This window comes from Hyperolius riggenbachi, chromosome 12, assembly GCF_040937935.1.
Source record: "Hyperolius riggenbachi isolate aHypRig1 chromosome 12, aHypRig1.pri, whole genome shotgun sequence".
NCBI classification, from domain to species: domain Eukaryota; kingdom Metazoa; phylum Chordata; class Amphibia; order Anura; family Hyperoliidae; genus Hyperolius; species Hyperolius riggenbachi.
Genome location: NC_090657.1, coordinates 215,679,456 through 215,706,764, shown reverse-complemented (window position 1 = coordinate 215,706,764; position 27,309 = coordinate 215,679,456). Strand labels below are relative to the sequence as shown.

General features: G+C 47.7%; 1 protein-coding gene across 1 annotated transcript in view; it reads right to left on the bottom strand.

Moving 5' to 3' along the window:
• LOC137542290 (tubulin-specific chaperone D-like) overlaps window positions 1-27,309 on the bottom strand; it is a 343,085-nt gene that overhangs the window by 102,253 nt on the left and 213,523 nt on the right. Inside the window, exons 16-19 of the mRNA XM_068264095.1 lie at window positions 14,880-14,937; window positions 13,384-13,413; window positions 9,972-10,057; window positions 9,313-9,393 (exon numbers count right to left, since the gene is read on the bottom strand). Of these exons, the coding sequence (XP_068120196.1) occupies window positions 9,313-9,393; window positions 9,972-10,057; window positions 13,384-13,413; window positions 14,880-14,937 (255 nt within the window). The remainder of the gene's footprint in view (window positions 1-9,312; window positions 9,394-9,971; window positions 10,058-13,383; window positions 13,414-14,879; window positions 14,938-27,309) is intronic.

Sequence of the window (27,309 nt, the reverse complement as noted above, 5' to 3'; positions counted from 1 at the left end):
CATGGCAGGTACTCCTCCCCTTTGTTTAATATACAGAGCAGTCAGCAGTGTGATCAGGGCTCAGATACATGGCAGGTTCTCTTCCCCTTTGTATAATATATAATGTGCAGAGCAGTCAGCAGTGTGATCAGGGCTCGGATACGTGGCAGGTTCTCTTCCCCTTTGTATAATATATAATGTGCAGAGCAGTCAGCAGTGTGATCAGGGCTCGGATACATGGCAGGTTCTCTTCCCCTTTGTATAATATGTAATGTGCAGAGCAGTCAGCAGTGTGATCAGGGCTTGGATACGTGGCAGGTTCTCTTCCCCTTTGTATAATATGTAACGTGCAGAGCAGTCAGCAGTGTAATCAGGGCTCGGATACATGGCAGGTTCTCTTTCCTTTTGTATAATGTGTAATGTGCAGAGCAGTCAGCAGTGTGATCAGGGCTCAGATACATGGCAGGTTCTCTTTCCCCTTTGTATAATATGTAATGTGCAGAGCAGGCAGCAGTGTGATCAGGGCTCGGATACGTGGCAGGTTTTCTTCCCCTCTGTATAATATGTAATGTGCAGAGCAGTCAGCAGTGTGATCAGGGCTCAGATACGTGGCAGGTTCTCTTTCCCTTTGTATAATATGTAATGTGCAGAGCAGTCAGCAGTGTGATCAGGGCTTGGGTAAGTGGCAGGTTCTCTTCCCCTTTGTATAATATCTAATGTACAGAGCAGTCAGCAGTGTGATCAGGGCTTGGGTAAGTGGCAGGTTCTCTTTCCCTTTGTATAATATGTAATGTACAGAGCAGTCAGCAGTGTGATCAGGGCTCGGATACGTGGCAGGTTCTCTTTCCCCTTTGTATAATATATAATGTGCAGAGCAGTCAGCAGTGTGATCAGGGCTCGGGTACATGGCAGTTTCTCTTTCCCTTTGTATAATATGTAATGTGCAGAGCAGTCAGCAGTGTGATCAGGGCTCAGATACATGGCAGGTTCTCTTCCCCTTTGTATAATATATAATGTGCAGAGCAGTCTGCAGTGTGATCAGGGCTTGGATACATGGCAGGTACTCTTCCCCTTTGTATAATATATAATGTGCAGAGCAGGCAGCAGTGTGATCAGGGCTCGGATACATGGCAGGTTCTCTTTCCCTTTGTATAATATGTAATGTGCAGAGCAGGCAGCAGTGTGATCAGGGCTCAGATACATGGCAGGTGGTTCTCTTCCCCTTTGTATAATATGTAATGTGCAGAGCAGTCAGCAGTGTGATCAGGGCTTAGGTACATGGCAGGTTCTCTTCCCCTTTGTATAATATATAATGTGCAGAGCAGTCAGCAGTGTGATCAGGGCTCGGATACATGGCAGGTTCTCTTCCCCTTTGTATAATATGTAATGTGCAGAACAGTCAGCAGTGTGATCAGGGCTCGGATACATGGCAGGTTCTCTTCCCCTTTGTATAATATGTAATGTGCAGAGCAGTCAGCAGTGTGATCAGGGCTCAGATACATGGCAGGTTCTCTTCCCCTTTGTATAATATGTAATGTGCAGTGCAGGCAGCAGTGTGATCAGGGCTCAGATACATGGCAGGTTCTCTTCCCCTTTGTATAATGTGCAGAGCAGTCAGCAGTGTGATCAGGGCTCAGATACGTGGCAGGTTCTCTTCCCATTTGTATAATATATAATGTGCAGAGCAGTCAGCAGTGTGATCAGGGCTCGGATACATGGCAGGTTCTCTTTCCCTTTGTATAATATATAATGTGCAGAGCAGTCTGCAGTGTGATCAGGGCTTGGATACATGGCAGGTTCTCTTTCCCTTTGTATAATATATAATGTGCAGAGCAGTCTGCAGTGTGATCAGGGCTTGGATACATGGCAGGTACTCCTCCCCTTTGTTTAATATACAGAGCAGTCAGCAGTGTGATCAGGGCTCAGATACATGGCAGGTTCTCTTCCCCTTTGTATAATATATAATGTGCAGAGCAGTCAGCAGTGTGATCAGGGCTCGGATACGTGGCAGGTTCTCTTCCCCTTTGTATAATATATAATGTGCAGAGCAGTCAGCAGTGTGATCAGGGCTCGGATACATGGCAGGTTCTCTTCCCCTTTGTATAATATGTAATGTGCAGAGCAGTCTGCAGTGTGATCAGGGCTTGGATACATGGCAGGTTCTCTTTCCCTTTGTATAATATATAATGTGCAGAGCAGTCTGCAGTGTGATCAGGGCTTGGATACATGGCAGGTACTCCTCCCCTTTGTTTAATATACAGAGCAGTCAGCAGTGTGATCAGGGCTCAGATACATGGCAGGTTCTCTTCCCCTTTGTATAATATATAATGTGCAGAGCAGTCAGCAGTGTGATCAGGGCTTAGGTACATGGCAGGTTCTCTTCCCCTTTGTATAATATATAATGTGCAGAGCAGTCAGCAGTGTGATCAGGGCTCGGATATATGGCAGGTTCTCTTCCCCTTTGTATAATATGTAATGTGCAGAGCAGTAAGCAGTGTGATCAGGGCTCAGATACATGGCAGGTTCTCTTCCCCTTTGTATAATATGTAATGTGCAGAGCAGTCAGCAGTGTGATCAGGGCTTGGATACATGGCAGGTTCTCTTCCCCTTTGTATAATATGTAATGTGCAGAGCAGTAAGCAGTGTGATCAAGGCTCAGATACATGGCAGGTTCTCTTCCCCTTTGTTTAATATGTAATGTGCAGAGCAGTAAGCAGTGTGATCAGGGCTCAGATACATGGCAGGTTCTCTTCCCCTTTGTATAATATGTAATGTACAGAGCAGTCAGCAGTGTGATCAGGGCTTGGATACATGGCAGGTTCTCTTTCCCCTTTGTATAATATGTAATGTGCAGAGCAGTCAGCAGTGTGATCAGGGCTCGGATACATGGCAGGTTCTCTTCCCCTTTCTATAATATGTAATGTGCAGAGCAGTCAGCAGTGTGATCAGGGCTTGGATACATGGCAGGTTCTCTTTCCCCTTTGTATAATATATAATGTGCAGAGCAGTCAGCAGTGTGATCAGGGCTCGGATACAAGGCAGGTTCTCTTTCCCCTTTGTATAATATATAATGTGCAGAGCAGGCAGCAGTGTGATCAGGGCTCGGATACATGGCAGGTTCTCTTTCCCCTTTGTATAATATATAATGTGCAGAGCAGGCAGCAGTGTGATCAGGGCTCGGATACATGGCAGGTTCTCTTTCCCTTTGTATAATATGTAATGTGCAGAGCAGGCAGCAGTGTGATCAGGGCTCAGATACATGGCAGGTTCTCTTCCCCTTTGTATAATATATAATGTGCAGAGCAGTCAGCAGTTTGATCAGGGCTCGGATACATGGCAGGTTCTCTTCCCCTTTGTATAATATGTAATGTGCAGAGCAGTAAGCAGTGTGATCAGGGCTCAGATACATGGCAGGTTCTCTTCCCCTTTGTATAATATGTAATGTGCAGAGCAGTCAGCAGTGTGATCAGGGCTTGGATACATGGCAGGTTCTCTTCCCCTTTGTATAATATGTAATGTGCAGAGCAGTAAGCAGTGTGATCAGGGCTCAGATACATGGCAGGTTCTCTTCCCCTTTGTTTAATATGTAATGTGCAGAGCAGTAAGCAGTGTGATCAGGGCTCAGATACATGGCAGGTTCTCTTCCCCTTTGTATAATATGTAATGTGCAGAGCAGTCAGCAGTGTGATCAGGGCTTGGATACATGGCAGGTTCTCTTCCCCTTTCTATAATATGTAATGTGCAGAGCAGTCAGCAGTGTGATAAGGGCTTGGATACATGGCAGGTTCTCTTTCCCCTTTGTATAATATATAATGTGCAGAGCAGTCAGCAGTGTGATCAGGGCTTGGATACGTGGCAGGTTCTCTTTCCCCTTTGTATAATATGTAATGTGCAGAGCAGTCAGCAGTGTGATCAGGGCTCGGATACATGGCAGGTTCTCTTCCCCTTTGTATAATATATAATGTGCAGAGCAGTCAGCAGTGTTATCAGGGCTCGGATACATGGCAGGTTCTCTTTCCCCTTTGTATAATATATAATGTGCAGAGCAGGCAGCAGTGTGATCAGGGCTCGGATACATGGCAGGTTCTCTTTCCCCTTTGTATAATATATAATGTGCAGAGCAGGCAGCAGTGTGATCAGGGCTCGGATACATGGCAGGTTCTCTTTCCCTTTGTATAATATGTAATGTGCAGAGCAGGCAGCAGTGTGATCAGGGCTCAGATACATGGCAGGTTCTCTTCCCCTTTGTATAATATATAATGTGCAGAGCAGGCAGAAGTGTGATCAGGGCTCGGATACATGGCAGGTTCTCTTTCCCTTTGTATAATATGTAATGTGCAGAGCAGGCAGCAGTGTGATCAGGGCTTGGATACATGGCAGGTTCTCTTCCCCTTTGTATAATGTGCAGAGCAGTCAGCTGTGTGATCAGGGCTTGGAGAAGTGACAGGTTCTCTTTCCCCTTTGTATAATATATCATGTGCAGAGCAGTCAGCAGTGTGATCAGGGCTTGGGTAAGTGGCAGGTTCTCTTCCCTTTGTATAATGTACAGAGCAGTCAGCAGTGTGATCAGGGCTCGTCCTCGGATACATGGCAGGTTCTCTTTCCCTTTGTATAATATATAATGTGCAGAGCAGTCAGCAGTGTGATCAGGGCTCAGATACATGGCAGGTTCTCTTCCCCTTTGTAGAATATGCGAGAAGGGAGCGCGGTGTGTTTGTGTAACCTCGTATGACCCGCAGGCTTGTTTCAGTGTCTCTTGCTGGATATTGTATATTTGAAAAGAATGTTGCTGGTGGCGCTGCTATTTTTCACCTGAGATTTGTGGTATTTTCTGCTCCACCTGTTGGGCTGGTTTGGGGTTTTGTACAGGTGATAACTGTCATGTCCCGGACACACTACAGTAACCGGAGCCGGCATGCAGGCCGCATACACAGCATGAACACAGGCTCATGTCATTGGCTCTCTAGCAGAGGCTGTCTTCTCAGGACTCAGGCATAGAAGGCAGCACTGAGGTGTGTGTGAGAAGTCACCCAGCATGGCCTGATCTCACACTGGCCACTTGCTTCTCAACTTCAAGCCAAACCTGACCATGTACTCTATGTCCTCAATTCACTAAGCGTTATCAAACACTTTATCAAACGTTTGATAATTTACCTCATGGGTAAAATCTAATTTTGAATTCACTAAGGTGTTATATATTTATCAAATGTTTATAAATCTACTAGTAGACGTAAGCCTGTTTAAAAACGGGCACTAGGACTGTGTTTCTGGGCACATGCGCCACCCACACGCCCGCCTTCCGCCACCATGCGCGCACGCCCGCTCACGACCACCGGCTGCTCACCCGCCGCACATCCGGCCGGCCGCTGGCACGCCACCTGCTCGGCTCCCTGGCCCCCGGCCCCGGCCCCCTGTCTCTGGGTCCGTGCTGCACACATGCGCAGTAACAAAGAGCACGGACAACGCTACACAGAGACAGGAGGCACATGCAGGGACACAGGTTTTATTATAGAGGATAATCTAGAACACCTTAATGAATTCAAAATAAGATTTTACCCATGAGGTAAACTATCAAACGTTTGATAAAGTGTTTGATAAAGCTTAGTGAATTGAGGCCAATGGCTGTCAACAGACGCTGCTGCCAAAAGGATACTTGATTTATTTTTTTTAAGCGGGTCATCTGGAAAGTAACAGTCGATTTTATTCAGTTTATTTCAGACACACTGTATCTTTTGATTACTTCTCCACATAATCTCCTCCTTCATTTAAGCATTTATCATATCTTTTCTACAAGGTTTTCAATCCCTTTGTTGTAGTAGTATCACACTCCTAACCTATGGATCGGAGGGAGGGGCTTGGAGGGATCGGGGGAGGAGCTTCATGTTAGTACTGCTGATCAAACAGTTACTGGAGTTCTGCAGTTATGTGACAAGCACTGCAGGGAGAAGATAACCTGACAGATACATGTTACCTTACGTTCCTAATGACCATGGCATTGAAGACGCAAGCTCTGTGGTTGCTGCAGAGTTTCTGCTCTGGAATAAGCAGGCCATTTGCAGCTACACTGACACTAACCGTAGGATTGTTATACTAAGCAGTAAATCAAACACACGTATGATAGCCTCGGAGACTGGGACTTAAAAAAAAAAGTTACAATGGGGTTGATGCACAAACCAGTGGTAATATTGCTGTGCACAAACAGCACACAACAAGATTACCGTCACTACTGCCAGCAGTGTTCCTACAGCAACGTGTGTTATATGCAGACGGAAGAAACCGTTCTATTGACGTGCACTGTCTGCACATAGCAATTATACTGCTGCTGCATGCCTCAACTTCAATGTCACACATGGACCATGCAGCCCCCCCCCCCCCCTTGTTTAGGAGCATCCCCCCCCCCTCCCATTCCTCAGAAACAACCCCTCCGCCGCCCCGTACCGCTTCCTCAGGAGCAACCCCCTGTCACCCCATTCCCCTTCCTCAGGAGCAAAAAACTTCCCCAGCAAAAGCCCTTTCCCCTGGAGTAAGCCCCTCCCCCTTCCTCAGGCACATCCCGCCTCCCCTTCCCCATATGCAGCGGCCTTACTGTGCTTGTCTGCAGTGATTTCCTGTAATATAAGATTACGGGTCCTGTGACTTTTATCCATGCCATTTTCAATTGTTATTATCGGATATATTCTCTTGAATTCAACCTCAAAATTAGGTTTCATGGCAATAATGGTGGAAGAAATGACAGGTGCCCATGACTTTTCTCAATTTCAAGTCATCTCGGAGACAATCTTGGGTTCTTCTTATCGTTAGGGAGAGGGGTACTAGCATTTCTGTCCGCGTGTGAATGCAAACATCTCCGCCCACACACCCATCTATCAGAGTGTGTGCCCGGCAGGATGTCATGTTCACAAATATTTGCAGGAGTCTCAGTTGGGAGCTACATTGTGTTCTGCAGCACAAGCAGGCCTATTGTGAAGCAATATTACACGGTAGTGTCTCCTATACAGAACGACCGAGAGAGCATTCCCAGCTAGGAGACAAGAGGATGGCCTTATTACTGCAAGCAGTCAGGATGTGACAGGGAAGCCCTCTCTTGTGGCTTTGTACATTGACCTTGACTGCCCTCTACTCTGACGGGAATGAAGGTGACATCACTGACATTGTGAAGGTCTGGAAGCCCTCCAGCTGAGCAGAAGTGTGCGACCTCAACAGCGCCCCCTTCGTGGAGGAACATGTGACAGGGCGCACTACAGGAAACAGTAATTCCCCTTATACCAATCCCACCTGGCCTGTCCTTCGTTATTCCTGCTTCATCCTTCCAGCCCTTACTCCAGCCCCACCCTTCATGGCCCATAGACCTGCCTCATTCTTCATTGCCCTTACACCTGAATTTCTATATTTTTTAGTATTGATAAAGCACTGACATATTACACAGCGCTGTACAGAGTATATTGTCTTGTCACTAACTGTCCCTCAGAGGAGCTCACATTCTAATCCCTGCCATAGTCATATGTCTATGTATGTATGTATCATGTAGTGTATGTATCACAGTCTAGGGCTAATTTTAGGGGAAAGCCAATTACTTATCTGTATGTTTTTTGGGGTGTGGGAGGAAACCGGGTTGCCCGGAGAAAACTCACGCAGACATGGGGAGAACATACAAACTCTGTGCAGATGTTGACCTGTCTGGAATTTAAACCATTGTGCTGCCCAATATGCCACCCAATCCTTCATGGTACCTAGATTCAACGCATTCTTCATGGCCTTGATACCTGCCCCTTTTCTGAATGTCCCCTAATGCCGCCCCCATCATCCTTCATGGCCCCTACACCTGCCCCATTCTTCATGGCCCCTAGACTGACCCCATTCTTCATGACCCTTACACCTGCCCCATCCTTCATGGCCCTTACACCTGCCCCATCCTTCATGGCCCTTACACCTGCCCCATCCTTCATGGCCCTTACACCTACCCCATCCTTCATGGCCCTTACACCTACCCCATCCTTCATGGCCCTTACACCTGCCCCATCCTTCATGGCCCTTACACCTGCCCCATCCTTCATGGCCCTTACACCTGCCCCATCCTTCATGGCCCTTAAACCTGCCCCGTCCTTCGTGGTCTTTCACTTCTACTCCACCCTTTATGGTCCCTACACCCACCATTCATGACTTTTACTTCAGCCTCAAATTTCCTTGCCCTTACTACAGCATCATTCTTCCAAGCCCACAAGTGTACCCACCCTTAGCCTTTCTCCAGCACAACCCATTGTGGCTCTTACTTTAGCTTTAGCCTTCTATAGCCTTACTTTAGCCCCACCCTTTTATAGCTTTACTCTAGCCCCACCCTTCTATATCCTTATTCTAGCCCCACCCTTCCCCAGCTTTACTCTAGCCCCACCCTTCCTGGTGTTTACTCTAGCCTTACTTCAGCCCCACCCTTCTTGCCACTTAATCCAACTCCACCCTTCCTGCCTCTTACTCCAGCTCCTTCCTTCCTGCCCCTTACTTCAGCTCCACTCTCCCTATTCTTTACTCCAGCTCTACCCTTGCTATTCTTCACTCCAGCTCCTCCCATCCTGTTATTTACTCCAGCTCCAACCATCTGGGGCTTTGCCACTGTCTCAACTGAGCCCTTTTCCGAGCCCTAATGACTTTTACTCACCTGGGGCTTCCCTCAGCCCCCTGCAGCTGTCCGGTGCCCTCGTATCCTGGTGTCCCCGCTGGCGGCTCCTTCTGGTTTCAGCGACAGCCGCCGACAGGCTGGGAACGCGAGTGATTCTTCACGTTCCCAGCCACAATAGCGCCCTCTATGCTGTTATTGTGGCAAGAAGGCCGCAATAACAGCATAGAGGGTGCTATTGTGGCTGGGAATGCGAAAAATCACTCGCGTTCCCAGCCTGTCGGCGGCTGTCGCCGAAACCGGAAGCAGCCGCCGGCGGGGACAGGAGGATTGGATCGATGCTGCGAGGGCACCGGACAGCTGCAGGGGGCTGAGGGAAGCCCCAGGTGAGTAAAACTCATTTTTTTTTTTATTTGACTTAAGTATCCCTTTAACCCTTAGCCCAACTTGAGCAGTCAATTGTATATATGCTGTAAGGTGACGGTTTATGAAAACACTGGCATAATGACTGCAGTCTGTGGGGCCAGGGAACCATTCTGATTAACCAAGCAAGATATCTTTCTACACCCATGTGCCATCATGTTCTGATGATCATGCAATGTATAGCTAGCAAAAAAAAGAGCTCCAGACAAAACATTTCGGTCTTCTCCTTGATAGGATGGAAAAGGGAGATAAATATGGAGATTATATGCTTGGGGAGGTTTTGAAGAGTGTAAGCTCACCTGTCCCAGTGGTTAATCTTCATTGCGACCAGATGATCGATCATTGCAGCAGTGTATTCTGGGAAACCAGCGGCAAACACACTGCGAGAAAAGCATAAACACGAATGATAAGTCACTAGGAGAATCTTCAGCTGTTCACAGATTATGAGTATCTGTCTTGTTACCCAGTATACCGATAATCATGTCCATGTGAAATCTACAATACGTGAAGGATAGTATCTGAGCCCTGGGGAGTCATGGGGTCTTCCTATAAACTTCTTTAGTGTGCTAGCCAGCTAAAGCCTTCTGGTTGCAATTTTAGGTCACCGATTGGCAGCATTTCTCACCACATGTGAACGTGTTTGACACACAGAGCAGTTACATGGCTGAATGAGACATCTGAGTCTAAGGGACGGACGCCTCACCACTGTCCAGGTCAAGCACTTGCAAGTGTCTTACCAATGCCCTGTAGCAGCTGACTGGTGGAGGATGCATTGCCTGCAGCTGCCCATGTGTAAGACGCCTCACACTGATGATGTCACTGGATCCCACAGAAGCGATTGGCTTGCGTGCACACACTGGCTGTATTACTGTGTGGACCCCAGATGTACCGGTACACTCCCAGTATGACATCATTTACGGAGGATGACTGAGGCCTTATAGCTGCCCATCATTCTTACCTGATGTTCAGGAAGCAGTTTGCTCTATTCCCAACCGCAAAGTAGTCGGCTGTGGTCAGGATCTCGATGCCGTGTGGAAAAGTACCCTGCCGAAATAAAAACAGGGAAGACACGATTTTCTGGTACTTTCCAAGATGAGGAAGCAGCAACATAAAACTAGTTGTACAAGAAGAATGAATAGATGTGAACACAAGAGGCTTGATTCACAAAGTGGTGCTAACAGTTAGCATCCTGGTAAAAAGCCCCTTATCACGCCTAAACTCAGTTTAGGCGTGATAAGTTTAGGCGTGATAAGTTTAGGCGTGATAAGTTTAAGCACCAACTGGGTTAGCACCGCAGTGCACAGCTGATCAAAAGTTTTGCGCTAGCAAAGTCTTGTGCACTTCACATAGAGTTTAATGGCGCTGCTTTGCGCGCGATCTAAACTTATCACGCCTAAACTAGCTTTTCACCAGCGTGGTGCAATGGCTATCACGCCTAAAGTCTTTTACTGGGTTAGCACCGCTTAGTGAATCGAGCCCAATAAAAGGTCCCTCCCATTCCATGTGCAGCCCCCTCTTCCATGTGTATAATCCATGTACAGCAGCCCCTCCCATTCCATGTGCAGCCCCCTCTTCCATGTGTATCATCCATGTACAGCAGCCCCTCCCATTCCATATGCAGCCCCCTCTTCCGTGTGTATCATCCATGTAAAGCAGCCCCCTCCCATTCCATGTGCAGCCCCCTCTTCCATGTGTATCATCCATGTACAGCAGCCCCCTCCCATTCCATGTGCAGCCCCCTCTTCCATGTTTATCATCCATGTACAGCAGCCCCCTCCCATTCCATGTGCAGCCCCCTCTTCCATGTGTATCATCCATGTACAGCAGCCCCCTCCCATTCCATTTGCAGCCCCCTTTTCTATGTGTATCATCTATGTACTACTCCCCCTGTCTTGAAAGGATACCTTATTCCATATGCAAATTTAAAAACAGGGAGAGCAGGCATGTGTAAGAGGCTCTCCTCATGCCCCCTTCTCCTCTGTCCCCCTCCATTACGTTGAAATGACCCTCCAAAACTACTTCCTGGTCAGAAAGATCAGTGGAGACTGTGCAGGAGCTGCCCGTCCTTGATAGCGCATTCCCGGCAGGGAGTGCTTTGCGCATGCACACCACATCACAACGACGGAGTGTGCATGCACAGAGCACTACTGGCCACGGACACGCAGGGGCATAGCTAGAAATCATGGGGTCCCATAGCAAAATGTTAATGTGCCCCCAGCATAGGTTAGCAAGGTATATGTGCCACCAATATAGGTTAGCTAGGTATATGTGCCGTCAGTATAGGTTAGCTAGGTATATGTGCCGCCAATATAGGTTAGCTAGCTATATGTGCCGCCAGTATAGGTTAGCTAGGTATATGCGCTGCCAATATAGGTTAGCTAGGTATATGCGCCGCCAGTATAGGTTAGCTAGGTATATGTGCCGCCAGTATAGGTTAGCTAGGTATATGCGCTGCCAATATAGGTTAGCTAGGTATATGCGCCGCCAGTATAGGTTAGCTAGGTATATGTGCCGCCAGTATAGGTTAGCTAGGTATATGTGCCGCCAGTATAGGTTAGCTAGGTATATGTGCCGCCAGTATATGTGCCGCCAGTATAGGTTAGCTAGGTATATGTGCCGCCAGTATAGGTTAGCTAGGTATATGTGCCGCCAGTATAGGTTAGCTAGGTATATGTGCAGCCAGTATAGGTTAGCTAGGTATATGTGCAGCCAGTATAGGTTAGCAAGGTATATGTGCCGCCAGTATAGGTTAGCTAGGTATATGTGCAGCCAGTATAGGTTAGCTAGGTATATGTGCCGCCAGTATAGGTTAGCTAGGTATATGTGCAGCCAGTATAGGTTAGCAAGGTATATGTGCCGCCAGTATAGGTTAGCTAGGTATATGTGCAGCCAGTATAGGTTAGCTAGGTATATGTGCAGCCAGTATAGGTTAGCTAGGTATATGTGCCGCCAGTATAGGTTAGCTAGGTATATGTGCCGCCAGTATATGTGCCGCCAGTATAGGTTAGCTAGGTATATGTGCCGCCAGTATAGGTTAGCTAGGTATATGTGCCGCCAGTATAGGTTAGCTAGGTATATGTGCCGCCAGTATAGGTTAGCTAGATATATGTGCCGCCAGTATAGGTTAGCTAGGTATATGTGCCGCCAGTATAGGTTAGCTAGGTATATGTGCCGCCAGTATATGTGCCGCCAGTATAGGTTAGCTAGGTATATGTGCCGCCAGTATAGGTTAGCTAGGTATATGTGCCGCCAGTATAGGTTAGCTAGGTATATGTGCCGCCAGTATAGGTTAGCTAGGTATATGTGCCGCCAGTATAGGTTAGCTAGGTATATGTGCCGCCAGTATAGGTTAGCTAGGCATAAGGTACCCCCCCGTATAGGTTAGCTAATATAGGATAGGTGCCCCTCGTTTAGGTGATGGAGGGGGGGAGCCGCAGACACACTGGGACTCAGCAGCAGGGAGGGGGGCCCGACTTCTCCCTCCCTCGCTCTCCTTGCTCCCCCCCTCCTCGGCAGGCAGAGTTAGCGCAGCAGAAGACTATAAGGACAGCTCACCTCCCTTCCCGCTCCAGAGCACCGATCGCTTGCTAGTTGCCGCTGGTCTCCTGTCAGAATATCTGCTTATACTCACTCTACTTCCTGATAGCAGAAAGTAGAGTTTTTCCGAACGATTTTCCACAGAAGTGAACGAAAAGTCGATCAAAAATCAGATCGGACATGTTGGAAATAATCGATCTGGCAGTAAATCTTCCAGAAATTCTTGTGTACCAGGCATGAAATCTATCAGAAATCGTCCGCCTCTGCCACCTGCCAGGCCGATCCCCTAAGTTCCCCTCCGTGCTCTGTAAATTCTCAAATATTCATCTGGCACAACTCCTGGCGTCCTCCACCATGTCCCTTAGGGCTGTACCATGTGGTGCCTGTAGCACATGACACGCGTGTGACGTGATGCCATGTGGTACCGGCAATTGGTAAGATGGGTGAAAGTGGAGGTCATCAGGATTCGTGGGGGGGAGGGAGTGGCCAGGGGTCCATTGCACACATTTGTCGTTGTGAATATCGCACACTGGATTGAGCACTTTCAACTGAAATTTTCCAGTATGTCTGATCGATGCAATTGGCTCAAAATGGTTCGAATCATGGATTGGCCGGACATGTTGCGGCACAGATTTTCATCCGATTCGATAAAATGATTGAATCGGATGGTTGATCGGGCCGCAGTGGATGCATGGGCAGCTTAAGAACGTGCGTGGGACAGGACAGGAGGAAGCAGCAGCAGCAGGGGACAAGACGCAGAGGGGACATGTGCCACACATTGTGTTCCACCCGGTCATGGAGGGTTAACGAGGATGGCTGGAAAGTTACTGTACCTGTCTCCCCACATTCTCCTGGAAGGCTGCCTGGAGAAGAGAACAAACAAGACAGAATGAGACACCTCTGCTTATAACAAAACACCCAGCCACACACTGAAAACAAACCCCGGCACTGTACAAATGACCCATGGCTTCGCATTGTGGAATAAAGTACACATTGTGTGCGGAACAGGCCCCGCAGGGCATGCTGTCACCACTGCCATCGCATGGAATGTCCCTGACTGTGACCAGCCACTTCCCTATACAATCCAGAGACTGCTAGAACATCCATTTCACCAGGGGTGGAGCTGCTAATCGTACCTTAGGGACACAGGGTCACTTTAAAGGGATACTGTAGGGGGGTCAGGGGAAAATGAGTTGAACTTACACAGGGCTTCTATTGGTCCCCCGCAGACATTCTGTGTTGGCGCAGCCACTCACCGATGCTCCGGCCCCATCTCCGGTTCACTTCTGGAATTTCAGACTTTAAAGTCTGAAAACCACTGTGCCTGCGTTGCCGTGTCCTCGATCCCGCTGATGTCACCAAGAGCGCACAGCGCAGGCCCAGTATGGTCTGTGTCTGCGCAGTACACTCCTGGTGACATCAGCGGGAGTGAGGACATGGCAACGCAGGCGCAGTGGTTTTCTGACTTTAAAGTCAGAAATTCCAGAAGTGAACTGGAGGCGGGGCCGGAGCATCGGTGAGTGGCTGCGCCAACACAGGATGTCTGCGGAGGACCATTAGAAGCCCCGGGTAAGTTCAACTCATTTTCCCCCGACCCCCCTACAGTATCCCTTTAAGGCAGAAAAATTTATGTAGTCCAGGAATCCCACAATTTCACTTTGGTTTTAAAAGGTTAAAACTCTAGATTTACAGTTTTGTCAGTCTTAAAGGACACCCGAGGTGAAAATTAACTAATGAAAAACAATTGTATTTATCCTCCTCCTCCTAAAAATGACTTTTTAAGATATTCCATTTTATATTTAACTCTACTTTACGTTTTTACTCTTTTATTGTTTTTGCTCAATGACACATTCATTGAAGTATGCCAGAGCTAAAATCTATGAACTATTGACCATTTTTATCTCTTTCCTGCTCTGAGAAGCCACTTTCTGCTAGGAAAGTTTTTTATAGTTGTAATTTCTTATCAGTAAGGGTCACACTGTAGTCTGACCAAGTCCTGACTAGTCACTGTTCATACACATGTCTATTTCATTATGTCACCTCGGGTATCCTTTAAATGAAAAATAATGTTTATTTAGCTCCAATACAGACAAATATCGAACTACTGAACTTTTCTTCTTTGTTCCTTGCCGTCTGAAGGGTTTTCACTGCCCCCCAGGAGTTTTATTGGCTATAATTAGTTATTGGTGATTGTTATGCTGGTACTTCCATTTTACTACCACTCCCGGGCACCCAGGAAGCCCCCTCAGGTTACGGGTGAATACTGTCTTCCACTACTCCTGCTATGCCAATTATGACTAAGCAGAAAGGGAATTTATACACCACTTACCGACGCGGCTCTCCTGCAGCTCACATCGCGGTCAAAGATGGCGGCAATCAGCAGAGCACTGCAAGAGGAAGAGGTGAGAATTCTCAGAAATACAGTTATAAGAATAATTCATCTATTCCATCACAGTGCAAATCAATTCACATATCGAATGATAGTAAGCTTAGCGGCGTCTGCAATAAAATCCACTTGATATCCAATAGATTGATCTTATATCACTTGTCTCTTCTGTGCTCGGCAATGTACATAGCTAATATACCGAGCAGGCCAATAGACATGTGTGGTCGGTAATCCAATGACCGCTTCTATGAGTGATCGGGAAGAACAGGGTTCACAGTGTCAGATACAGGGAGAGAGACCTTATAGCTTTTTTTTCCCCCAGCTACAGTAACAAAATAAACTCAATATGCAAATAAACTTCACATTTCAGATAAGATGAGGACAATGACCAGAAGGTAATTGCACCCCCCCCCCCCCCCCCATATCCCTTTAAGAGTGTACACAGTGATGTTAAAGTAGCCATACGCTGGCTCGAATTCCCCCCAATATACAGCAGATTCGATAACTGCGATTGAATCTGCTGTGAAATAGATAACGTAAACATTGACTGATCGACCGATTGCCATCCGACATTGGCCGATTCAGTCGATCGGTGCTGATGGAATATTTTGCTTGCCACAGCATGAGACAGGGAGTAAAGAGGAGATGGAAGACTCTGGGAGAAGTTAGACTGCACGGATCCCAGGACTCGCGCCGGCTGGACAGGTGATGTTATTGCTGCTGGTCGGGGGAGCAGGAATGACCTGGGAGCGGCGATGCTGAAATCGATTCAAATCTGAATGCAGTGTATGGGAAGACAATAGATCCTTCTGTGATCAGATTAGATTAGAGAGGGATCTTTCTGTTGGTCGATCTAGTGGCTATCGACCTGTGTATGGCTACCCTAAACCTGTTGTATAGGTGATGTTAGCTGTGGGAATGACAGTAAACTGTAAAATAAAATTAATAAAATAAAAGTTAAAAAAAAAATAACAAAAGGGGAGGGTTAGGGCACCTTTGGCATCACAGAGAAACAGTAAAGAGGGAAACCAGCAGAAATACCTTTTTCTTCATATCACATTTCTCTTAAAGAGAACCCGAGGTGAGTTTTAAGAATGCTATTAGGACAAAGAGTCTGGTTCTGCACAGACACAACGACCAGCCTCTGTTACTATAATGTTGCCCCCCCCCCCTCCCCTGTGCACTGCTGCCCTCTTGAAAAAAAAAAGTTATAGTAACAGAGGCTGGTCATTGTATGCAAAACCAGCCTCTGTGTCCTAATAGCATTATAGCATTCTTAAAACCCACCTTGGGTTCTCTTTAAATCTGACAGTACAAAAAAAACCTACTAAAAACAACAGGACAGGTAAGCCAGATAAGTAATTTCTAAGATTGGATATTTTTTATTTTTTTCAGGTTATATGGAGTTTAACCCCACTTTAAAGGACACCCGAGGCAAAAATAAACTAATGAAATAAACGATTGTATCTATCTTTCTTCTCCTAAAAATGACTTTTTAATATATTCCACGGTTTTATTTTGTTTAAATCTACTTTTTGATTTTTAACTGTTTTATTGCTTTTGCTCAGTAACACATTCATTGAAGTATGTCAGAGCTAAAATCTATGAACTATAATTTTATTTATTATTTATTTATTTATTGTACTTATAAAGTGCTAACATATTACTCAGCGCTGGACATTAGTTTAGGTTACAGACAATATTTAGGGGTGACAAACAGCAAAATGACAATACAGGAATACAAGAAAGACCAGATCATGCAGCACAGTATGAGTACCAGGTAATGCTTAATCACTGGAGGGGAGCATGGAGATTAGGCAAGTTAGGTTCACTCAGATGCATAGCATGAGTTCACAGTAATGGAGGTTCATGATCAGGTAGGACACAAAAGGAGGAGGACCCTGCCCAAAGGCTTACAATCTAGAGGGAGAGGTAAGGACACGAAAGGTAGGGGACCAGAGTTCAGCTGTGGGTTTAGAGCACTTGTGAGGGGTGGTAGGCCAGAGTGAAAAGGTGAGTTTTGAGGGCCTTCTTGAAGATGTTGGAGGGGGCTGCCCTAATGGGTGGAGGTAGGGAGTTCCATTGTGTTGGAGCAGCTCTTGAGAAGTCCTGGAGGCGTGCATGGGACTGGGTGATGCGGGGGGCGGTCAGGCTAAGTTCATTGGAGGAGCGGAGTGAGCGGCTAGGCGTGTACCTCTGAGTAAGATCGGAAATGTAGGTTGGACAGGTTTTAAAGACAGATTCGTAGGTCAGACACAGTATCTTGAATCTGATTCTGGACTGGATAGGAAGCCAGTGAAGGGATTCAAGGAGGGGATCCGCCGTGGTGGAGCGATGGGAGCAGTGGATAATTCTGGCTGCCGCATTCATGATGGACTGCAGTGGGGCTGTTCGGGTCATAGGGAGACCAGACAGCAGGGCATTGCAGTAGTCAAGGCGGGAAATTATGAGGGCATGGATGAGGAGTTTGGTGGTGGCAGAGGTCAGGAAAGGGTGAATCTTACAGAGGTTACGAAGGTGGAAGTTGCAGGACTTTGTGAGGTTTTGGATGTGGGGAGTGAAGGAGAGTGCGGAGTCCAGGGTGACACCCAGACAGCGGGCTTGAAAGGTAGGGCGAATGGTAGTGTGGTTAACAGTGACATATTTCCTGGCGGATGGAGACAAATTTGTTGGTGAAGTTGGTGGCTAAATCTGTGGCAGAGAGGGAGGAAACGGAGGGTGGGGGGTTTATGCAGGGAGCTGGACGTGGCAAAAAGACGCCGGGGGTTGGAAGCTTGTGCTCCGATGAGCTTGGTAAAGTATTCTTGCGTCGCATGAGCAAGGGCAGTGTGGAGCTGCAGCAGGTTGGTCTTGTACTGTAGGAAATCCTGGTTAAGTCTAGTTTTCCTCCATTTCCGTTCAGTGGCGCGTGTTTTCCTCTGGAGTCAGGACTGAGTCAGCCACTTACATACCTGATATTTAACTCTTTCAGACAGAAAAGGAAAAAAAGGAACACAGCCTAGTTATTTGTGTGCTTGGCACTATACATACATGTCCATCTCATCATGTCACGTCACCTCGGGCATCCTTTAACTTCATTCAGTGCAGAATAAAACCAATGTGACAAAATAGAGAAGACCTTAATCTAGCTGGCCCCATTGCAAACAGCATACAATCTGCATTGAACTTGTATGCAAGCCAGAAATCGTAGCATCTTGTTAGCCATCACCTGTCACTGAATAGTGTCAGGGATCACGTTTGCTACACAATGATCTAGTCAATAAATGGATGTGGCTGATGGGGTGTGGCCAGCTTGTGGCGTTCTCTGGTCACATGGCTCTAGTGACACCATGGGAACCGTACACAGCCATGCTGCCCCATTCGATGTGGTGACAGGAGGCTGCAGTCCTGCCCAGAGGGGAAGTTTCACTTCTACAGACCCATCATTTGCTGAAATGGGGCTGTCTATCAATCATGCAGCGTACAGCTCACCGACACACCGCAAATCCTCGCAATGTGACACCAGTGACCGAGGGCCTGAGGGCAATGACCAATCCTCCGCCAGAGAGGGCACAGTACTCCAGCAGCACAGAGTATATCAGGACAGGAGGGTTAGATAGTGGGAGGGGCAGAGTCCTCCAGCAGCTAAGAGTATATAAGGAGAATAGGGTTAGATAGATGATGGAGCAGAGTCCTCCAGCAGCACAGAGTATAATATCAGAGAGGAGAGATAGAGGAAGGAGCAGAGTTCTCCAATAGTGCAGAGTATATCAGGAGAGGAGAGTCAGAGGAAGGAGCAGAGTCCTCCAGCAGCACAGAGTAGATCAGGAGAGGAGGGCTAGAAAGAGAAGGGAGCAGAGGCCTCCAGCAGCACAGAGTATATCAGGAGAGGATAGTCAGAGGAAGGAGAAGAGCCCTGCAGCAGCACAGAGTATATAAGGAGAGGAGAGTCAGAGGAAGGAGCAGAGTTCTCCAGCAGCACAGAGTATATCAGGAGAGGAGAGTCAGAGGAATGAGCAGAGCCCTCCAGCAGCACAGAGTATATCAGGAGAGGAGGGCTAGACAGAGAAGGGAGCAGAGTCCTCCAGCAGCACAGAGTATATCAGGAGAGAAGAGTCAGAGGAAGGAGCAGAGTCCTCCAGCAGCACAGAGTATATCAGGAGAGGAGAGTCAGAGGAAGGAGCAGAGTTCTCCAATAGTGCAGAGTATATCAGGAGAGGAGAGTTAGTGGAAGGAGCAGAGTCCTCCAGCAGCACAGAGTATATCAGGAGAGGAGAGTCAGAGGAAGGAGCAGAGTCCTCCAGCAGCACAGAGTATATCAGGAGAGGAGAGTTAGAGGAAGGAGGAGAGTCCTCCAGCAGCACAGAGTATATCAGGAGAGGAGAGTTAGAGGAAGGAGCAGAGTCCTCCAGCAGCACAGAGTATATCAGGAGAGGAGAGTTAGAGGAAGGAGCAGAGTCCTCCAGCAGCACAGCGTATATCAGGAAAGGAGAGTCAGAGGAAGGAGCAGAGTCCTCCAGCAGCACAGAGTATATCAGGACAGTAGAGTAAGAGGAAGGAGGAGAGTCCTCCAGCAGCACAGAGTATATCAGGAGAGGAGAGTCAGAGGAAGGAGCAGAGTCCTCCAGCAGCACAGCGTATATCAGGAAAGGAGAGTCAGAGGAAGGAGCAGAGTCCTCCAGCAGCACAGAGTATATCAGGACAGTAGAGTAAGAGGAAGGAGGAGAGTCCTCCAGCAGCACAGAGTATATCAGGAGAGGAGAGTCAGAGGAAGGAGCAGAGTCCTCCAGCAGCACAGAGTATATCAGGAGAGGAGGGTTAGAGGAAGGAGCAGAGTCCTCTAGCTGCACAGAGTATATCAGGAGAGGAGAGTTAGAGGAAGGAGCAGAGTCCTCCAGCAGCACAGCGTATATCAGGAAAGGAGAGTCAGAGGAAGGAGCAGAGTCCTCCAGCAGCACAGAGTATATCAGGACAGTAGAGTCAGAGGAAGGAGGAGAGTCCTCCAGCAGCACAGAGTATATCAGGAGAGGAGAGTCAGAGGAAGGAGCAGAGTCCTCTAGCTGCACAGAGTATATCAGGAGAGGAGAGTCAGAGGAAGGAGCAGAGTCCTCCAGCAGCACAGAGTATATCAGGAGAGGAGAGTTAGAGGAAGGAGCAGAGTCCTTCAGCAGCACAGAGTATATCAGGACAGTAGAGTCAGAGGAAGGAGGAGAGTCCTCCAGCAGCACAGAGTATATCAGGAGAGGAGAGTTAGAGGAAGGAGCAGAGTTCTCCAATAGTGCAGAGTATATCAGGAGAGGAGAGTTAGTGGAAGGAGCTGAGTCCTCCAGCAGCACAGAGTATATCAGGAGAGGAGAGTCACAGGGAGGAGCAGAGTCCTCCAGCAGCACAGAGTATATCAGGAGAGGAGAGTTAGAGGAAGGAGCAGAGTCCTCCAGCAGCACAGAGTATATCAGGACAGTAGAGTCAGAGGAAGGAGGAGAGTCCTCCAGCAGCACAGAGTATATCAGGAGAGGAGAGTTAAAGGAAGGAGCAGTTGGGTAGTTCTGGTAATGGGAAGCTTTATATTACAAGTTTTGTGGGATTGTAATCTTTATATTGAATATTTATATGACTAATACTATGAATACAGACATCACATTAGGATCTGTTCAGCTAAGGATTTACAGCTTGGTACAGAAGCAAGTGTGTGTACAGGTGTTCCATAAGGTCTGCTGTGCCCTATCCGCTGACGCTGCTCCCCCTTTCCCAGCGCCACTGTCCCTTCTCCACAGACACAGAGCACAGTGCTCGGGTATCGCCTAGCAACACATGTACAGAGACTGAACTGCCACATTAGCCGCAGCACAGAGTGCAATTGCTCCGGGAGACACAAATAGAGGTGAAAGTGTGCGTCTGTAAGAAGCTTTATTGCTGAAGTAGGAATGAAAACGTTACAGTTATAAATAAGTAACAGCGCAGTGACACACGGACTGTGAGGTGAATGGGAGACGCAGCACTTGGATGGCCTCATTCTCCGCTGAGGTGAATGGATTCTGGCATGGAGACAGATTAATACTTTATCAGCAAATTCAAACAGGATTTCTGAGCCTTTGTTCTGCCAGTTTCTGCGATACTCCTCACAAGGGTTTCCTAACAGTTCAGTCGTGGGAACCAGAGTGAGGAATCGCAGCGCATGTCCTGGCTTGCCGGGCAGTTACCACACCTGGCATGCAGTCAGCCCGGCTCACCGTGTCTCAGCCTGGGAGGCACGTCCTGTGCCGTGGCTGCAGCCAAACATCTCCACATTCACTTTCACTGTCTTCCTACAGCTCAGCACATCCCACTGCATGGCTGCTGACAAGTAGTGGGCTGTGAGGGGGGGCACATTCCTACACAGGCACCTGTACACTGCCGTGGGATGCGGCTACATGCACACCTCCGCCACGCACGGCTACATGTGCAGTTGTGTTCAAAATTATTCAACCCCCACTGAAATTCAGTGTTTTGGCCAGTTTGACATTGATTTTGATCATTTCAGTCATCTTGTTTACAATTAAATCGAAGAGGCACTTGTAAGTTAGACAAATATAACATAACATTTATAATGAAATAACCACAAATGTCTTTTCTGTGCTCACATCATCAGTTTTATTCAACTCCCAAGTGACATTCATTCTTAGTACTTAGTACAACATCCTTTTCCAGTTATAACAGCTTCTAAACATGAAGCATAGCTTGACACAAGTGTCTTGCAGCGATCTATGGGTATCTTAGCCCATTCTTCATGGGCAAAAGCCTCCAGTTCAGTCACATGCTTAGGCTTACGCGCTGCAACTGCTTTCTTTAAGTCCCACCAGAGGTTCTCAATCGGATTTAAGTCTGGTGACTGCGATGGCCACTCCAAAATGTTCCAGCCTTTAATCTGCAATCATGCTCTAATGCAGTGTTTCCCAACCGCTGTTCCGCGGCACACTAGTGTGCCGCGGAACGTTGCCTGGTGTGCCGTGCTCTTATCCCCCCTCCCGCCCGTCCCTGCGGCCGCCGCTGTTATTACCTTAGCAGCGGCCGCTCTCCCCTCTCCAGACCATGTATATGCTAGCAGCGTATCTCCGGCTGCTCTGTGTGATGCACTGATGCGGAAGGAGGCAGGGCTCGGTTACCATAGTAACGGCGATACATATCGCCGTTACAGGAAGTCGCTGCCCTCCTTTCTTCCGCATCAGTGCATCACACAGAGCAGCCGGAGATACGCTGCTTGAATATACACACGCCGGAGAGGGGAGAGCGGCCGCTGTTAACAAGGTAATAACAGAGGCGGCCGCGGGGACGGGCGGGAGGCACTAAACTGGCTATACTGGGGCACTATTCTGGGGTACTATGCTGGCTATCCTGGGGCACTAAACTGGCTATACTGGGGCACTATTCTAGCTATACTGGGGCACTATTCTGGCTATACTGGGGCACTATACTAGCTATACTGGGGGGCTATACTGGGGCACTATACTGGCTATACTGGGGCACTAAACTGGCTATACTGGGGCACTATACTAGCTATACTGGGGCACAATACTGGCTATACTGGGGGGGCTATACTGGGGTACTATACTGGCTGTACTGGGGCACTATACTGGCTGTACTGGGGCACTATACTGGCTATACTGGGGCACTATACTAGCTATACTGGGGGGCTATACTGGGGCACTATACTGGCTATACTGGGGCACTATACTGGGGCACTAAACTGGCTATACTGGGGCACTATTCTGGGGCACTATACTAGCTATACTGGGGCACAATACTGGCTATACTGGGGGGCTATACTGGGGTACTATACTGGCTATACTGGGGCACTATACTGGCTATACTGGGGCACTATACTGAGGCAACTAAACTCCCTACACTGGGGCAACTATGCCAGCTATGCAGCCGCACACCCCCCCATAGCGGCACTGTCCACTAGGTCGCGCAAACAACCGGGGGCCGCATCGCCCCCACCGCGCGCAGCGCGCGCCGTTCCCCGGAGAAAAATTTGGTCAGACAGTGTTCCCCGGGCCGGAAAAGGTTGGGAAACACTGCTCTAATGGACTTGGAGGTATGCTTGGGATCATTGTCCTGTTGAAAGGTCCAACGTCTCCCAAGCCTCAGGTTTGTGACGGACTGCATCACATTTTCATCCAATATCTCCTGGTACTGAAGATAATTAATGGTACTTTGCACACGCTGAGGCTTCCCTGTACCTGCAGAAGCAAAACAGCCCCAAAGCATGATTGACCCCCCCGCCATGCTTCACAGTAGGCAAGGTGTTCTTTTCTTCATAGGTCTTGTTCCTCCTCCAAACATAGTGTTGATCCAAGGGCCCAAACCATTCTAATTTTGTTTCATCAGTCCGCAGAACATTATCCCAAAACGTTTGTGGTTTGTCTACATGACTTTTGGCATACTGCAGTCGACTCTTCTTATTCTTTGGAGACAGCAAGGGAGTGCGTCTGGGAGTTCTGGCATGGAGGCCTTCATTACGCAGTGTGCGCCTTATTGTCTGAGCTGAAACTTCAGTACCCGCATCTGACAAATCTTTTTCTAGTTCCTCAGCAGTCACACAGGGACTTTTCTCCACTTTGCGCTTCAGGTAGCGCACAGCAGTCAAAGTCAGCATCTTCTTTCTTCCACGACCAGGTAGCATTTCAACAGTGCCCTTTGCCTTGAATTTGCGAATGATGCTTCCTATGGTGTCTCTTGGTATGTTTAACATCTTTGCAATCTGTTTATAGCCATTGCCCTTCCTGTGAAGAAAAATCACCACTTCTCTTGTCTTCCTGGACCATTCTCTTGACTTCACCATGTTTGTAAACACACCAGTAAATGTCTAGAAGGAGCTGAGTATCACAGTCATTTTAAATCTGCCTAATTGGTGCTTTTTATGCTTGATTGCTGCCTGATCGAAAACACTTGAATGAGTGGTAGTCTTTAAGGGGTTGAATAATTGTGTCAATGAAGAAATCACAAAAAAAAAAAAAATTAATACTGTATTACAAAAACAACTCATGTCATTTTAGTTGAATTTGGTTCTTTAAAAAGTCCATGGGCCTGATTCACAAAGCGGTGCTAACAGTTAGCACGCTAGTAAAAAGCCCTTTATCACGCCTAAACTCTGTTTAGGCATGATAAATTTAGGTGTGATAAGTTTAGGTGTGATACGTTTTTAGGCGTGATACGTTTTTAGGCGTGATAAGTTTAAGCACCGACTGGGTTAGCACCGCAGTGCACAGCTGATCAAAAGTTTTGCGCTAGCAAAGTCTGGTGCAGTTTGCATAGAGTTTAATGGCGCTGCTTTGCGTGCGGGACTTTGCGTGCGATCTAAACTTATCTAAACTTATCATGTCTAAACTGAGTTTAGGCATGATAAAAATGGTTATCACGCCTAAAGTCTTTAACTGGGTTATCACCGCTTTGTGAATCGAGCCCCTTGTAAGATTTCATTCTGAACACAATTACAAATGTACACTAAATTCCCTAAAACCCTTTACAGCATTGGGGGTTGAATAATTTTGAACACAACTGTACACCTCCGCCGCCACATGCGGCTACATGTGCACCTCCGCCGCCACACGCGGCTACATGTGCACCTCCGCCGCCACACGCGGCTACATGTGCACCTCCGCCGCCACACGCGGCTACATGTGCACCTCCGCCGCCACACGCGGCTACATGTGCACCTCCGCCGCCACACGCGGCTACATGTGCACCTCCGCCGCCACAAGCGGCTACATGTGCACCTCCGCCGCCACAAGCGGCTACATGTGCACCTCCGCCGCCACAAGCGGCTACATGTGCACCTCCGCCACATGCTGCTTTCCTGTTAATACCAGTTGCCTTGCAGTCCTGCTGGTATATTTGGCTGCAGCAGTCTCTGAATAACACCAGAAACAAGCATGCAGCTAATCTCATCAGAAGTGCCAATAATGTCAGAAACACCTGATCTGCTGCATGCTAGTTCAGGGTCTATGGCTAATGATGGGCATAGACGGTGCGTTTGCTTCTTATCAATCGAGCCGCTGATGGCTCGATTGATAATTTCCGACAGGTCCGATCACCACGCGGATCTATTACCCGCTCGATACCCGTCGGAGAACAATAGCAGAAATCGAGCGGAAGATAAGGAAGTGCCTGCGGGGACGAGCAGGAATCGATCTGGGCGGCCGCGGGAGTCTATGCCCAGCATAAAAGTATTAGACGCAGAGGATCAGCATGGCTGCCAGGCAACTGGTATAGCTTAAAAGGAAGGAAATAGGTCAGCCTCCATATCCTCTTGCTTCAATTGTGTTGAATAGTTTACTCACGACTATTTCTTGATCACTGGGAATTTTAATGCCTTCAGCAGTAAAAAAAAATAAGCTTTGGCTTCAGACGTCAAAGTGATGCGGGAAGAAAATCTATGACAATATCCAGTATTTGCATAATTCCTGTGTGCTGTGTCAGCCTGACAATCAGACGGGTGTCTCGGCCTGACGGCTGTCTGAGGATAACACAGCTAGTTAGATATAAATCTCCGATTTGTGTGAAGCCACACGGGAGCCGGGACACGACCGCAATCCTGTGACGGGATGAGAGCAGGCCGCCAGATTCAGCAGGATTATTATGGGGGCCACACACAGGAGCCGGGACACGACCGCAATCCTGTGACGGGATGAGAGCAGGCCGCCAGATTCAGCAGGATTATTATGGAGCCACACACGGGAGCCGGGACACGACCACAATCCTGTGACGGGATGAGAGCAGGCCGCCAGATTCAGCAGGATTATTATGGAGCCACACACAGGAGCCGGGACACGACCGCAATCCTGTGACGGGATGAGAGCAGGCCGCCAGATTCAGCAGGATTATTATGGGGGCCACACACACACACTTTCTTTTTGTTACCTTTTTTATTTTTAAAGTGGACCTAAACTCTTGCACAGGACAGAAGGAAAGCATAGAGAAATGCACCCTGTATGTATTTAGAGAGTTTAGCCGGTCTAAATCCCCCTAATCTGTGACAAATCACAAGTGTAATTTGATCTCTCAACTATGTTTGCTCAGGAATCGCCTCTACAGCAGCAGAGCAGCTAATTTGAAAACACGGGAAGTTAACAACATGTCTGCTTCCATGAAAGCAGGAAGTAAACACTGAAGATTTATTGCAAGATTTGTATCCGCTGTAACAAAGAAACAATTTTCTTTAAAGGTTACTATGCTGTTGCTCATCTTTTAGAGCAGAGAAGAAGTTGTGAGTTCAGCTCTGCTTTAAATTCCTGCTAATTTAACAACTTGTATTGTGTGTGGCCACTTTTCTAAAGAGTTTCAGACTGCCGGTGCAGTGTGATCAGTATTCGGGACTGTGATAACAGCAACACAGTACAGCAGCATCCAAACACAAATCCCTAGTTAGTTCCACCCCACCCTTATTTTATCATTATTAATGAATATATGTACCTCGCAGGGGTTTTTTGCTGTCTGGTACACAGCTAGCAGAACTCTGATCATTACTTGTGTCACACAGTGAATAAGGGGACACACAGGCAATACAATCTTCACTAGGAGTTAAAGGATACCCGAACTGACATTTGACATGATGAGATAGACATGTGTATGTACAGTGCCTAGCACACAAATAACTAGGCTGTGTTCCTTTTTTTCTTTCTCTGCCTGAAAGAGTTAAATATCAGGTATGTAAGTGGCTGACTCAGTCCTGACTCAGACAGGAAGTGACTACAGTCTGACCCTCACTGATAAGAAATTCCAACAATAAAACACTTTTCTAGCAGAAAATGGCTTCTGAGAGCAAGAAAGAGATAAAAAGGGGAAAATCTTATCACTGAGGGTCACACTGTAGTCACTTCCAGTCAGGACTGAGTCAGCCACTTACATACCTGATATTTAACTCTTTCAGGCAGAGAAAGAAAAAAGGAACACAGCATAGTTATTTGTGTGCTAGGCACTGTACATACACGTCTATCTCATCATATCAAATGTCAGTTCGGGTATCCCTTAAGCCTGGTACACAGTTTCAGTTTTGAATGGCCAGTTTTGCCACTTCCATGTAGTATGAGGGCCAACAGATTTTGGAAACTATGAACAGATTGTGTAGGTAAGCTATCATACCTCATGGGGGTGGTAAAACTGGTCAGTGATTAACCAATCAAAATTGAGGGTGTGTACCAGGCTTTAGCTGTGTAAAGGGAAGAGGTAGCATACATGGGTTAGGCCCGGCAGCATAGTGGTGGCAGGCTGTGACATCCAGCACAGTGCAGCGCTCTATAGTGCACAGGACATACGGTAGCTCTGAGCAGTGATCCTCCGCGCAGCGCTCTGTAGCGCACAGGACATAGCTCTGAGCAGTGACACCCCGCACAGCGCTCTGTAGCACACAGGACAT